General features: G+C 40.1%; 1 protein-coding gene across 2 annotated transcripts in view; it reads right to left on the reverse strand.

The window, feature by feature from the left end:
- Window positions 1-5,031: 5,031 nt before the first annotated feature.
- Window positions 5,032-15,451, reverse strand: part of vegfc (vascular endothelial growth factor c) — a 62,476-nt gene continuing 52,056 nt past the window's right edge. For both annotated transcript variants that reach the window (XM_026360769.1, XM_026360770.1), the window contains one exon: window positions 5,032-5,578. In XM_026360769.1, coding sequence (XP_026216554.1) covers window positions 5,470-5,578 — 109 coding nt within the window. In that variant the 3' untranslated portion in view covers window positions 5,032-5,469. The remainder of the gene's footprint in view (window positions 5,579-15,451) is intronic.

Consider the following 15,451-nt stretch of genomic DNA (forward strand, 5'->3'; position numbering starts at 1 on the left):
CATCTCTGCTTTTTGCAATTGATGTTGTCCTGTTGGCCTCATCAGACCGGGACCTCCAGCAGGCACTGGGGCGGTTTGCAGCCGAGTGTGAAAGGGCTGGGATGAGAATCAGCACCTCCAAGTCCGAGTCCATGGTTCTCAACTGGAAAAAGGTGGCTTGCACCCTCCAGGTTGGGGGGGAGATCCTCCCTCAAGTGGAGGAGTTTAAGTATCTTGGGGTCTTGTTCACGAGTGAGGGAAAAAGGGAGCGTGAGATTGACAGACGGATTGGTGCATCGGCAGCAGTAATGCGGTCGGTGTACCGGTCTGTCGTGGTGAAAAAGGAGCTGAGCCGAAAGGCAAAGCTCTCGATTTACCGGTCAGTCTACGCGCCTACCCTCACCTATGGTCATGAGCTTTGGGTCATGACCGAAAGGACAAGGTCGCGGATAGAAGTGGCCGAAATGAGTTTCCTCTGCAGAGTGGCTGGGCTCACCCTTAGTGATAGGGTGAGGAGCTCAGTCACCCGGGAGGAGCTCGGAGTGGAGCCGCTGCTCCTCTGCATCGAGGGGTGCCAGTTGAGGTGGCTTGGGCATCTGTTTCGGATGCCCCCGGGACGCCTCGTAGGGGAGGTTTTCCGGACATGTCCCACCGGGCGGAGGCCCCGGGGAAGACCCAGGACACGTTGGAGGGACTATGTGTCTCGGCTGGCCTGGGAACGCCTCAGTGTCCCCCCGGAAGAGCTGGAGGAGGTGTCTAGGGTGAGGGAAGTCTGGGCATCTCTGCTTAAGCTGCTCCCCCCGTGCCCCGGCCCCGGATAAGCGGTGGAAAATGGATGGATGGATGGAGGGTTGCACATTACCAATTGTTATAATTTCAGTAAAATCTACCTCTGTTAGGGAGCTTGTTACAGCTTTAAAAGTGTGTAATAAATGTCAAGATTAGGGCTGAGACACACACACACACACAGAAAAAAACTCCCAGCAGGTGTTTTTAATATCTGCTGGTTTCATTCATGATTATTCACAGTCAATAGACAGTCTGAATATTATTGACCCACAGGAAATACACTTGTGAATTAAATACAAACCTGCTGTGTAGTATGTGTAGCAGGCTCAGTGTGACCTTTTAAATGTGACCACTTTCATGCTAAATAAGTGACAAAACAGTGGGAACCACATTAGTGGGATAATTTTTTTCAGATTGAGCAGCAGACTGGACCGGATGTTTGACTGAGGAAAGGCAGCTGCCAAATAACTTGTTACTAACTCACTAAATTATAACAATTGTAAAGTAATGATTTGGGAGATTACAACAACAAGATATTATTGTTGATTTTATAAGAAGGAAACCAAGTACTGTGTGTCAATAAAATCTCTGGTGCAAAAGGCTGAAAAGTACAAAACAGTGAAGCTGACTGGGGGGTGGTACATCAGGTGATACATTTGTGAGGCTTTGGCAATATACAAGAGTTTATTTTTGTAATTCAATCAATTTTTAATTCAAGATAAAATAAAGATAAGACACATCTATAAATTAACCCAAACGGCCATCTTTTTACTAAACCTAACTGGTAGGTTAGTGGTCATGAGTTTATCATGTATTTATGGTTACTTGATGGTAATGGTCAAAATACACTAGCTGACATAACGGTGCTGTTTTAGCAGGTGCCTTCTGCCATAGGTGCACTATTTCATGAGATGCTCTTATGGAAACAGTTTTGCAGTTTGGCTTCACTTAAAATGTGTTATGTCTTTCCCTATGAATGCTGATGTTTTCCTACTTTAGTTTGATTTATGTTTGTGTACAAGGGTGATAGAAAAACAAGTGATTGTTGTCAGTAGGCTGGTAGCTGCAGGTTGAGGTTGCAACAACCTATATTTTATATTATTTAAATTGCCATCCAATTCGCCAACCTATTTTTATAATAATATTTCAGAATTTTTACACTATTATTGTTGTCTATTGATTTTTGACATCTAATATGCTTCTGCCAATGCATTTACAGTACGAATGGCAGCACTAATGCAAAAATATATATGTAATACATGGTCTCTTCTGGAGCATGTGTATGTGAAATCTATGTTTTGTTCTGATTGTGTAGAATCTGCAGCCACATCTATGATGTTCTTTCTGTGAAATTGTGTTAACTTCAGTCATAGTCTTGACTAAAGCATTAGGTAGACAGCTCAACAAGCCAATGTTGCCATCAACAGGATGGACAACAGGACAAATCCTGACTTAAGGGTATTATTAACTGCTGCAAGAAATAGAAGCCCCCTTTGTTACTTGAATGTTGCATATTTGGTGCAAAAATACTAAATGACTAACATTTAATTAGTTCCATTCAGTACTACATCTGTCTGTTATTGTTACAACGGGAACAGTTAAGTCTGCCGTTAAACAATAAAAAGTAGAGCAAAATTTTTCAAATAGAAAAATATAGAAGAAGAAAGTCTGGCAGAGGTAAAACATCTTCTCACTCTCTTGCTGCCCCCCTTTCTCTCTCTCTGGTAGACTTAGAGTTGCACACACACAGACGCACAGGTCATAAGTCAAAAAGGGTTTGAATGGCAGGAAGGGAGTGGGTTGTTAATTCTGGACTTACTACTGTAATATATGGTGTGAACTACTTTCTGCGCCAATAAGCTTTATCTTTCCATCTCTTTCTTTCTCTGTCACACACACACACACACACACACCACTATGTGTGCCAACACCTTATCTTTTCATCAACAGACCTCTGTAGCTCTGCTTCCTTCCCAATTATAGAGGAACCTAAGGTGTGTTTACATATGTATGTGTGTGTGTGTGTGTGTGTGAGTGTGTGAGTGTGTGTGTGCGTGTGAGTGCTTGTTGGAGCCTCTACAGCTGTCCCACCTTTACTTCCTGGAGACTGAAACAAAAGCAAACAAAAATAAATTAATGAATGGGTCAAAAAGAAACAATAATACAGAGCACTCAACAACTTACAGTATGACTTTTTATGGTTATTATACATGTATGTGTTATAAGTATAAGTTTGTTTTTTCTTTTTTTCAAAACTCTAGAAATGCACTAATACAGAATTTTTGTCTTAATTTACATAGCTTAATTTACATAGCGTACTAAACACTTTACTGGGGGACTGAGGAAATATTAGACTTCACAGTTTAGTATGATTCGTCATGAAAGTTACATGTAAAACAATTCTCTTTCCTGTCTCTTGTCGTCAGCCTAATACAGTCTTTGCACACACACACACATGCACACACACACATTGTGTACAGTCTGCATAGCTCACTTTGGAATGACAACATTGTTAAACATAGTCAAAATATATATAACTCTAAGTGAAGTTATTATTATTAGTGTATATAAGCTTTGTTGCATAAATGGAAACATCACCACATAACAAATATACAAATAATATAAAGATTTATTTTAAAAAAAAATTCTGACAATATTTACCACACACTACTGATACTAGTCAGTTACATCACACGCACTGAAGATATTCACATTAAGTTGAGGTTACCTGCCCAATCAGCGAAGCCGGAAAAGCTTGCAGGCTGATACGTGCCAATTCCTGTATTTAGGTACCATTGTTTGAACTGATGATCTTGGTCTACAGTTGATCTGCAGTTGTTAAGAAATGGCTCCAACAGACATGTGTATATCAGTCCTCCTCTTCTTCAGACCTGCACTGAGATCCTTGGATTTGCCTATTGTTTTGTGTGTTGGTCAATTCAGCAAGGGCAGCCAAACAAAGCATATACAGTATTTGGACACAGAGAAGCTACCAGCTGTAGTTAATCATAATCACTAATAGGAATTCATGAGGTCTCAGGTTTGGTAAATTAGGACATTTTGGATCTTACAGCATCACTGAATTAATAATCTGAGTCGGTGTGCAACTCTTGAATAAGCATGTTCACTAAAACTTTAGTGATAACTAACCGTTTTCGGAATCAGCAGCATTCAGGGATGTTTTATGAAAATTACCTGTGGAAAACCTACCCAACACTAAATTGTTTTAGATTTGAAACACTTGATTCAAGGCGTACATGAGAACTGCCAGATCCAACCAGAACACTCTCAAGGGTCATTAGAACTGATCAAAAATGCAGTTTAGTTAACATATTACTGTTTGCTTCTTTATTTCTGCCACACCACTGTACTGTCTATTAACTTATTTTCTACTTGTTCTGACCCCTCGAATATGCTAAATGTGTGAAAGCAGAGACAGTTCAGGACAAACATCAAAGTGTGTTCTTAACTATTTAGCACCTATGGCTGAAATACTGTTTCATTTAATAATAAATATCTAAGTTTGCTTTAATTCAGGCTTTAGATTTTGCAGGATGCATCCTTTACTAGTTTGGTTTATTTCTGTTTCATGACATGCGTTCGGTATGATAATCACTTTGTTGTAATGTACTCAGCAAAGTGGACTGTGAACTCTTTTTTTATTCAACTTTAAAAACTTTTATTTATACATAGTTTGTTGCAAATCCTCCTGCAACTTGAATCACTTATGATTTTGGGATACATTACAACTAGACAATAGTTAAGGTACTGTAGCTGTAGCTGGCCATTCTGTCCATTTGGATCTACTAGATATTAAACACACTAAATCAAAGCCTTAGAATTATTTGGTCAGACTCAGGTACTAGGTTTTGGTTCACTGATGCTGACTTGGGTTGTGAGAGGCATCAGGATAGCTAATTTACTGTCCAAACTACTAGTAAAAGTATTTCTCAGGTTAAGTAAAGAATTTATAACTTCTCAAATACCTTAATATAAAATGCAGAAAGTTCTAAAACAAAATCTTCAGCTCATCACCGTTACCTTTTTTAAGCAAAGCACTTACTTATACAGTATAGTCCTGTAACCTCAATGGTATAAAAAGTCTGGGTACAAAACTACAAAATCTATACAACATACACTGCAATTGATTGGATAAGACACGTAGGTAACATTTAACATCCAGTATACTTTATTATTACACATATACTTTACGTGATACAAAAATACTGATCACAGTGTATTTTCATGGAAAAGATACTGCAATAAACAGAGGTTGAAAAATAATATTTAATAAATTATATAATCAAGATCTGACATAGGAATAGAGAGACATAATTAATATAACCCCACACACACAATATTTTAATACATACTACTTAAACAATATTTTAAAACAAGTGTCGAATGTTGACTCTCTCTTCCAGTCCTTCTGTCCATTCCAGGGCTTCAATCAGTCACTCCCCCATTACAACATCCTCATAGCCGAGTCAGTGTATTTCCCACCTTCAAATCACCAGGTTCCCACTTCTGCACCCCTATCATTAAGGTTTACACACATTCAACAGGGTCTGCATACCTAGCTGCCTCACAGCTGCTTGGGATATTCATAACCAGCAGGTCTATCGGGAATGGGTGATGGATTCTCCTTGGTAAGTTTATTATCTGCTCACTAGCATCTGTTAGTGTCTCATTAACCAGGGGTTAGTCTAGCCGTCTCCAGTGGGACGGTATGCAGCGACATACTTCTTCACTGAAAGAAAAGCCTGGTTCACACCTTCGCCTTCTGACCTCACAGGGAGGTCTGACACAACTGGAATGAAAAAAATAAATAAAACAGGATTTAGCATCAAAATCGAGATTGTTGGCATATGTCTGCAAATTGCAGCCAATTATTTTTAAATTATACTCACAATGCACAATGCATGTTTAGCTTTTTACAAAATTATGTTTATAAACTGAAAACTTATGACAGGAATATGTTGGGAATTAATGCAAGCCACAAATGCTTTCATATTAAACATATCAATAAAATGCTCCAAGAAATCGTATTTTTGTCATCACAAACATAGCACAACATATTAAACCTTGCACCCAGTTGGTCTAAAAGTGTTATTAAACTTCTTGAGCATGTTTTTGGATGCTAACAACTCTTGGTAATGGTTAATAAAAGACTGTGGTCTAGCTTAAAAGTCAGTCACCTCACATACATGTTCATTAAACTGGTTGAGGCAGATGGCCACCCACACTGAGTCTGGTTCTGCTGGAGGTTTCTTCCTCTAAAGGGAGGTTTTCCCCTCCACTGTCGCCTAGTGCTCAAGTGAGGGTGCTTTTCTATATAATTCTGTTTACAGTTTTTTGCAAGGTCTTAAACCTTACACTGTAAAGTGCCTTGACATGACTTCTGTTGGGATTTGGCGCTATGCAAATAAAATGAACTTGAATTGAATTTAGCAAAGCAAAGAAGCCCACCTATTATTTATACCTTGCACCTAATGATACTACAACATTATACAGTTCTGCAGCATTTACATTTAGTTATTTGGCAGACGCTTTTATCCAAATCAACTTACAAGTACAAAGCAAGCGGGAGTGATTGTAGACCTGGATGAGGGAGTAGGCAGGTGCTGTTGAGTTGACTTTGTAGGCAAGGGTTAGGGCTTTAAACCTGATGCTGGCAGTTACAATAAGCCAGTGCAGAGATCTGAAAAGTGGTGTAATGTGTCCTTTTTGGTTGATCAAAAATAAGAACTGCTGCAGCAATTTGGATAATCTGGAGGGGTTTGATGGTGCATGCTGGTAACCCTTCAGTAAGACATTACAGTGGTCCAGATGAGATATGACCAAAGCCTGCATAATGAGTATGAAACACCGCAAGGAAACACTGCAAGGAAAAGGAGAGAAAAAAGAGATCTCTTTGGCTTTTGATAGAATGTGCACAATGCCTAAGGCTAGAAGGCATTCATATTTTTCTTTCAAAAGACACTAAAGTGACGCTTTAACACCTCCCACCCAAAGTCTTGACCCTACCCTGGTGATTTTAAATTAATCAGACAGTTTCAGAAGTTATATTATATGAAAAATTGATTATAAATACAGTCTTTGCCCAGGAGGTCTGGTCATTTATTTTTCCAGATTCTGGAAACTAGAAAGAATTGGTAATGAGTGTCAAACTTTTTTAATGTTGCCTATATATTAATAATTGGGTATCCATGACAAGAGCAATTAGCAAAAGCAACAGGTTTGTTCTAACTTGATGTTGCTCGTCTTTACAGCTATAACTACAGTAACTTTAAATCTAAAACATGAAATACCACATTGCAATTGTAAGCCTCTGCTTTTACTTATTCAGTTGTTTTGAAACACAAAACAACACAGTGGCACAAGAAACTACACCTCAACAAAGAGGCCATGCATCTGGCTTCATCCAGCATGAAGAGGATACTTAAGGATCAACCCACGCAAGGCAGCCAGTCCAGGTAACATACCTGGTTGTGTTTTAAATGATTATACTGAGGAATTCAAGAATGTCCTAACTGACTTTTTTATTTTTATCTATCTATAACATCTCTATGCCAAGCTCTCCCCACATGTCTCAAAGCCTCCGCAATTATACTAATTCCAAATAAGACATATTCATCCGCTGACTATTGGCCCACTGAATTCCATCATCATGAAATGCTTCAAACAGGTGCTCAAGCATTACATCGAGACATCCCTTCATTCCACCCATGACCCATTGCAGTTTTCATAAAAGGTTCAACCGCACTCATCCGTTCAAATGTTGTTCTTATATTTTAGTTCAGCATTGAATACAATTACTCCCCAGCAGCTGGAGTAGGAATGATGTTGCAGATGATACTACTGTGGTGAGCCTCATCATTAACGATGAAGCCAACAGGAATGAGGTGAGCCAACTTATCTAGTGTTGCAAGGACAACAATCTCTTCCTCAATGTGGGAAGGACCAAAGAGTTTGTTATAGACTTCCAGTGAAGACATTCCCAGCATCTCCCTCTTCCAATCTTTCTACAAGTCTGTCAAACAGACCCCCTATTCCCCTTGCCCATGGACTGTAATTCACAATCATACACAAGGACTCTTTGCATAGTAAGACTTATTGACTGGCAAATTTGCACTTTACTATAACCATTTGTACCTTGTCATATTTTCCTGCTGTTAGTCATTGCACTATTGTCCATGTAGACTCTGTTGTTATTGTATTGCTACTGTATATAGGTTTGATTTAAATTAGTTAAAATGTCTATGTATTATTTTATATTAGTTTTTATGTTTGCAACACATTTTATACTATCCTATATTTATATTTATACTACTCCTAAAAAGAGTATTTCTTTAGAATGTCCTGTTGTCACGATTCTAGCTTTTCCTGCCTGTCTGACCTCCATACCCTTTTTTTTCCAGCTTCCTGTTCCTCCTCCTCTCTGCCACACACTGATTGCCTGTTGACTTCACCTGTGCTCCCTCTCTCCCTATTTAAGCAGATCTGTTCACCTTCCTCCCTTGCAAGATATACTCACGCCTTACTGAGAATCACACTATTCAGCGTTTCTTTGTTTTAACTTTGCGTTACCAGATTTGCCTGACCTGTGAGTTTTTCTTTCCTAATTTAATCCCTTCCTTGTTGTTCCCCCTCCTGCTCTGATTCTGTATGAACTTCCTAGTGTTTTGACCCAGACTGTCTTCAGTTGTGGATTTTTTTATATTGGTTTTCTCTCAGGTCTGTTTACTGTGTATGGCCTGGACTGTGTTTCTGACCTCTGCTACTCTGCTTAGCCCTCCTGGTGAACCGCTTTTCTGTGTATGATCTGGATTGTCTAACGACCTTGTTTCTGCCCTTTGGATTCTTTTATCGGAACTCTTCACTGTTAACAACCTGGACTGACCCTGGATTCTGGATTTTTAACCTGCCCCTTGTGACTCGGGTTTTGAAGACAGTCGCAGTGCACTGAGTTTATTGGTGTTGTGCTGCTGCTAATGTTTGCCTCTTGCCTGTAGTGTGGCAGAGTCTTCACAGCCTCTGCCACACTACGTGGCATCTTTAGCCGCCAGGTGCTTCCTCTGCAATCAGCCATCTTGGAGGTCGCATTGAAAACACTCCAAGACCGCAACACACACTTTCGGGTCACTTTTCACGCTGACATCCACTCTCTCTGCTCAAGCTGCGACACTCACCATCCAACCAACCTGTGTCCTTGGGCAAGATGCTGAACCCCAAGTTGTCCCAGGTAGGTCTGTCATCGGTGTGTGAGTATGTGGGTGCTTGTGAATGAGATGCAGTGTAAAGCGCTTTGAGTAAAGTAAAGTAAAGTTAAAAAAAAAAACAACCTTTAGATTCTCATAGTGTAAAATTACACATTTTAACTTCATTTAAAAGAATAGCTTTAAAATCCAGCTTTATTGCATTTTATGTTTTTAAAATGACATGGGGTGGGCATGCATTTTATTTTTTATTTATTACTGTAGCTGTTACTGTAGGAATTAAATTTCAAATTCACCACCATTGCTTTTTTTGTAGTTACTGTGTCATCTCAACTTTACTCCAGCAAAAGTGATAATACAGAAGCCTCACTCTAAACAAAACTCAATACTTGTGCCCCTCAGAATCAGAGGAAGCAAGCTCCATGATTGACAGTTATGAAGTTCCCCAGGGTTCTGTGCTTGGGCCAATTCCTTTCACTCTATATATGTCCTTATTGGGCAATATTATTAGTAAACAATGATACCCGGCTATATTTCTCTATAAACAAGTAGAAACTAATTAATTAATCAAATCATGAACATGCAAGATGCCCTCTAATTTTCAAGACAGAAATTATTTTGTTTGGTCCTAAAAAACTAAAGACTCAACATGATGTCTAATCATATTCTTACTCTAGATGACATAACATTGGCCTCACCGTTAAGAATCTCAGAGCTATCTTTGACCAGGTTACCTTAACTTCATACATTAAAAAATATATTGATTAAATTAGGAGCATTGTGTCTCAAACTGATGCTGAAAAACTAGTCCATGTATTTATTACTTCCAGACTTTTTTGATTTTTGTTATTTACTATTAATAGGATGTCCCAATAACTCCTTAAAACACCTCTAGTTAATCCAAAATGCTGAAGCCAGAGTTCTGACTGGAATTAGCAAGAGAGATCATATTTCTCCTACATTAGCGTCTCTCCATTGACTCCCTGTATAATCCAGAATAGAGTCTAAAACACTTCTCCTCACATGTCGGTGAAGATTCTCAGTCGTTCTCCTCACATATGCCATAAAGCACATAATAATAAAGCTCCATCCTATCTTTAAAACCTCATAGTTCCATATTTTCCAAGCAGAACTCTCCGTTCTCAGAGTACAGGTCTACTTGTGGTTCCTACAGTTTTCAAATGTAGAATGGGAGGCAGAGCCTTCCGCTATCAAGCTCCTCTCCTGTGAAACCAGCTCCCAGTTCAGGAGGCAGACACCCTCTCTACATTTAAGACTAGACTTTAAGCTTTATAAAAAAGGAAAGTTTTAAGTTAGAGCTGGTTCAGGTGACTCCAAACTATCTTTTAGTTATGCTGCCATAGATAAGTCTTCTGGGGGACCTGTACTGATACACTGAGCTCCTCTCCTTTCTTCTATCCATTTAAATGCTACCTTTGCAAGTCATTAACTTTGTCTTTTGTCTTTACTCTAGCACAAGTGGACTATCTTGATGATAGTACTGCAGTCTCATTTGGAACAATACTTGATACTGTTGCTCCTCTGAAAAAGAAGCTAGTGAATCAATGAGTGAATTGGTTTCTACCAGGGGGTGACCTCAACAGCCACCTCAACAAACCACAGGCATCTGACGTGCTCGCTCTTCTGAACACGTTTGACCTTAGACTAGTCTCCACTCCTCCAACTCACAAAGCTGGCAACAACCTGGACCTCGTTCTGATCCGAAATTGCAGTGTGGACGACATCTCTGTCACTGCCTCTGCATTTGTCGGATCACTTCTTCATTCAGCTCACAGTCTTCATCTCTAGACCATCTTACTCTTCCACTGCATTAGAAACATTCCGCCGACACTGACGCAGCCACGGACATGCTCTGCGATACTCTTTCGTTCTGCCTTGTGCCCGACATCTACTAGACCTGCTCGTCCTTCAGCTTCCAACTCGTGGCTCACTGACCAGATCCATGAACAGCGCACGGCGCTCAGGAGTGCTGAGAGGAAGTGGCGCAAATCCAAGTCTCAACCTGCCCTAACTGATTATCAGGATTTGCTTCAATCTTTCTCTTACAGTGTCACCAGGGCGAAGACTGAATACTACCAGGACACCCTCAGCAACACCACAGACACCAGAAAGCTGTCCTCAACTTTCAAATCTCTACTCTATCCACCCCCACCTCCACCATCCACCTGTCTCACAGCTGACGACTTTTTCTCCTTTTATACCAACAAGGTGGCAGCCATCAGCTCCCAGTTCACTCCTCCTGACAATGACATTCTGCTTACTAAACCTGACGATGCATCTCGCTTTACTTTTTCAATACTGTCAGAGGACGATGTATCCACCCTCCTCCTCTCCAATCGCCCGACCACCTGCTCTCTGGATCCTACCCCCTCTACTCTTCTTCAAGCTATCGCACCAACACTAATACCAGCCATTACACAGATCATCAACACCTCTTTCACAACAGGCACCTTTCCCAACTCATTCAAGCAGGCCCAGATTACTCCACTGTTAAAGATACCTTCTTTGGATCCCTCCCTTGTGGAGAACTACAAACCGGTCTCTATTCTTTCATTCCTGGCCAAGACTCTGGAACGTGCAGCCTTCAATCAAATCTCTGACTTTCTTTCCCGGAACAACCTCCTCGATGTCAATCAATCTGGCTTCAAGAGTGGTCACTCCACAGAAACAGCACTTCTGACTGTTGTGGAATCCCTACGGGTGGCTAAAGCTGCAGGTAACTCTTCTGTCCTTATTCTATTAGATCTATCTGCAGCCTTTGACACTGTGAACCATCAGATTCTCATGACTGCACTCTCAGACCTGGGAATCTCTGGATCAGCTCTAGCCTGGCTTCGGTCATACTTGTCCGAACGAACCTTTAAGGTATCCTGGCAGGGGCGTGTCTCTGACTCTCATAACCTCTCCACCGGTGTACCGCAGGGCTCAGTCCTTGGTCCTCTTCTTTTTTCAATCTATACTTCTTCTCTTGGCTCTATCATCCATTCTCATGGCTTTTCTTATCACTGCTATGCAGATGACACACAGCTCTTCCTGTCTTTTCCGCCGGATGACTCAACTGTTTCATCTCGCATCTCTGCCTGTCTCTCTGACATCTCTGCCTGGATGAGAAAAAGACACCTTCAACTCAACATTCCCAAAACTGAACTTCTAGTCTTCCCTGCGAGACCTTCAACTCAACACAACATCAGCATTAACATTGGATCTGCGGTGATTGTCCCTACTAAGTCTGACAGAAACCTGGAGGTCATCATTGATGACCAGCTGACCTTCATGGAACACATCGCCACAGTCTCTAGGTCGTGTAGATATGCCCTCCACAATATCGGAAAGATCAGACCCTATCTGACGGAGTACACAACCCAACTCATTGTACAGGCGTTGATCTTATCTCGCCTGGATTACTGCAATGCACTACTGATGGGTTTACCGGCATCCATGACCAAACCCCTCCAGATGATCCAAAATGCAGCAGCAAGCCTCATTTTTAATCAACCAAAAAGGTCTCATGTCACACTGCTCTTCAGACCTTTGCACTGGCTTCCTGTGGCTGCAAGGATCAAGTTCAAAGCTCTGTCTCTTGCCTACAGAGTGGTTAATTCCACAGCTCCATCTTATGTCAGTTCAATCATTCAAGTTTACATCCCCTCCCGTCCACTGCGCTCAACCAGAGAACGTAGTCTGGCGGTACCAGCACCACGCAGTCGACACCAAGGAAAACTGTTCAGCTCAGCGATCCCACGATGGTGGAATGACCTGCCCATCTCTGCACGCTCAGCCGCCTCACTTGCAATCTTTAAAAAAACTGCTGAAAACAGAAACTCTTCCACATCTTCTTTTGCACTTAAAAAAAAAACAAACTAACTTTTCTACTCTTTTGTTCTCACATCTCTTGAAACAGAAACACTTTTTTTTGATAGCACTTTGCTTTGATGTTGTTTCTTCTTGACTTGACTGAGATTTTGTTTGCTTGCCTTGTTCCTCACTTGTAAGTCGCTTTGGATAAAAGCGTCTGCTAAATGACTAAATGTAAATGTAATGTAAATGAATCAGAGGAAGTTAGCTCCAAGGTTCAATTCATAGTACAGGAACGGCACTGGTAAAGGTCACAAATGATCTGCTATTAGCATCAGACAATGGACTACTCTCTATACTCGTCTTGTTAGATCTTAGTGCTGCATTCGACACTATAGAGAACATTACACAGTCATTGAGATCAAAGGAACAGCAGCAGGGAGGTTTAAATGGTATCTGTCAGATAGATTTCAGTTTGTACATGTTAATGATGAGTCTTCCATGCACAGCAAAGTTAGCTACGGAGTTCCACGGGGTTGTGTGCTTGGACCGATTCTTTTCACTATATATATGTCCCCCTTAGGCAATATTATTAATAAACACTATCAATTTCCATTGTTATGCAGATGATACCCAGCTATACTTATTTATGAAACCAGAAGAAACTAATCATCAATCATTAGTCAAACTTCAAGCATGCTTAAAAGACATGAAGGCCTGGATGTCCTCCAATTTCCTTCTCCTAAATCCAGACAAGACAGAGGTTATTTTGTTTGGCCCTAAAATCTCAAAAACACTATGTCTAATCACTTACTTCCAGATTGGACTACTGTAATTCATTATTAATAGGATGTCCCAATAACTCCTTAAAAAGCCTCCAGTTAATCCAAAATGCTGCAGCCAGAGTTCTGACTGGAATTAGCAAGAGAGATCATATTTCTCCTACGTTAGCTTCTGTCCATTGGCTCCCTGTAAAACCCTCTCCCCTTTCCACTCAACCCAACCAGTTGAGGCAGATGAGCTAGGATGAGGAGTTTTTCCTCTCCACTGTTGCCTAAAGCTTGCTCAAATGGGTTTTCAATATAATTTTTTTATATAATTATATTCTGTAAGGTCTTAAACCTTACACTGTAAAGTGCCTTGAGATAACCTCTGTTGTGAATTGGCGCTATACAAAAAAACCAAATTGAATTGAATTGAATCAACAGGATGGGATGAGTAAACATATAGATTCTTCACCAATCTGTGTGAAACGAAGAACTCACTTGTTATCTATTTTAATAGTCTATATTCCTAATTGTCCAACTGTTTCTCTGCAGGTTTTCAGTACATCCACACACTACTGCAAAAAACAAAAACCTCTGCTAGACAAACAGTTACTGCTTTCTTGTGTGGGTCAAAGCTTAGAAAGAACAAACTACAGTAGAAACTACAGTGTTAGGAGCTTTTAATTGATTTCTATCTCAAATCTGAACAATCTGAGCTTTCAGAAGAGGAGAATGTATTTATTGCATTTATATTATAGTTCATACGAGTTCAAATACAAGCACATGGTCTCTTTCAAACACACATTAACACAAGTTCCAGGTCCCAGACACTAGATTCCTACCACAATGTTACACTCATAAATCACTCTCAAGCTGGGTCACAAAGGGTCAAGACTGGACAGAATGAATGGATGAGTGTGTATGTGCGTGTGTTTCCTCCTGTGCAGAGAGAGGAAATGGTTAAGTGACAGCTAAGAGAAGTCATTAGCGCACTAAGGTCTTGTATTACACATTGGTTCACAGCAATAACCACTGCTGTACCAGACGTGTCCTCTAGCTACACCAAGACATCAGTGTTACAAGTTTGAGAGAATGTGTATGTACAGACCTGTCTGAAAATATCAGAACAGCAAGGCTTTTAAAATGTTTTTCTCTTAATTTGCAAAGATCAAAAGATGCATATGAGATAAATGGTCAGAATTAAAGTTTTTATTTGATGTTTGTACCTGCATGCACCTCAATATAGGTTAATTGGGTTAAAATCTGGTGATTTACTTAACCGGTCTAAAACCTCCCACTTTTTCCATCTAACAACGTTGAGTTGGCAGAGGGTTATGGATCATTGTCTTTCATGCGAGGCCCTACCAATTATTTTATTGGCATGTCTCTGTATATTACCAGTCAACATTTTTCTGTACACTTCTGAATTAATCCTGATGTTATCATCATCAGTTAACTCATGACGCATGCTCACTAATGCTTCACAGATGACCTTGTATGTTTTAGATATTGAGCAGATGCTTTGTTCCTCCACACTTTGTGCATTTATTTAATTTTTTTTTGGCCAAACAATTCTGTGTATATTGTTAAGTACACAAGTAGCTTCTGTATTTTTCAGGGAAGTCCACATAGTTCTATTGGCTATGCTCAATATTTGTGTTCTGTGATTATTTTTCCCTCTTTTCACAGGTGCTCAGATGTGACTTACATTTCTCATATACACATCTTTCTGGTTTTCATGTTGATTTGTCCTTTTTAACATCAAATACAGTCTTCAGTTCCAGTACTTCTGCTCAGCTAAGATGTGGGTCTTCTGATAAAAAAAATATACTTCTTCTCTGCTGTTTAACATAGAAAGGTGTACAAAGCATTAAATAAAAG

The sequence above is a fragment of the Anabas testudineus genome, chromosome 1 (assembly GCF_900324465.2).
Source record: "Anabas testudineus chromosome 1, fAnaTes1.2, whole genome shotgun sequence".
In the NCBI taxonomy this organism is placed as follows: domain Eukaryota; kingdom Metazoa; phylum Chordata; class Actinopteri; order Anabantiformes; family Anabantidae; genus Anabas; species Anabas testudineus.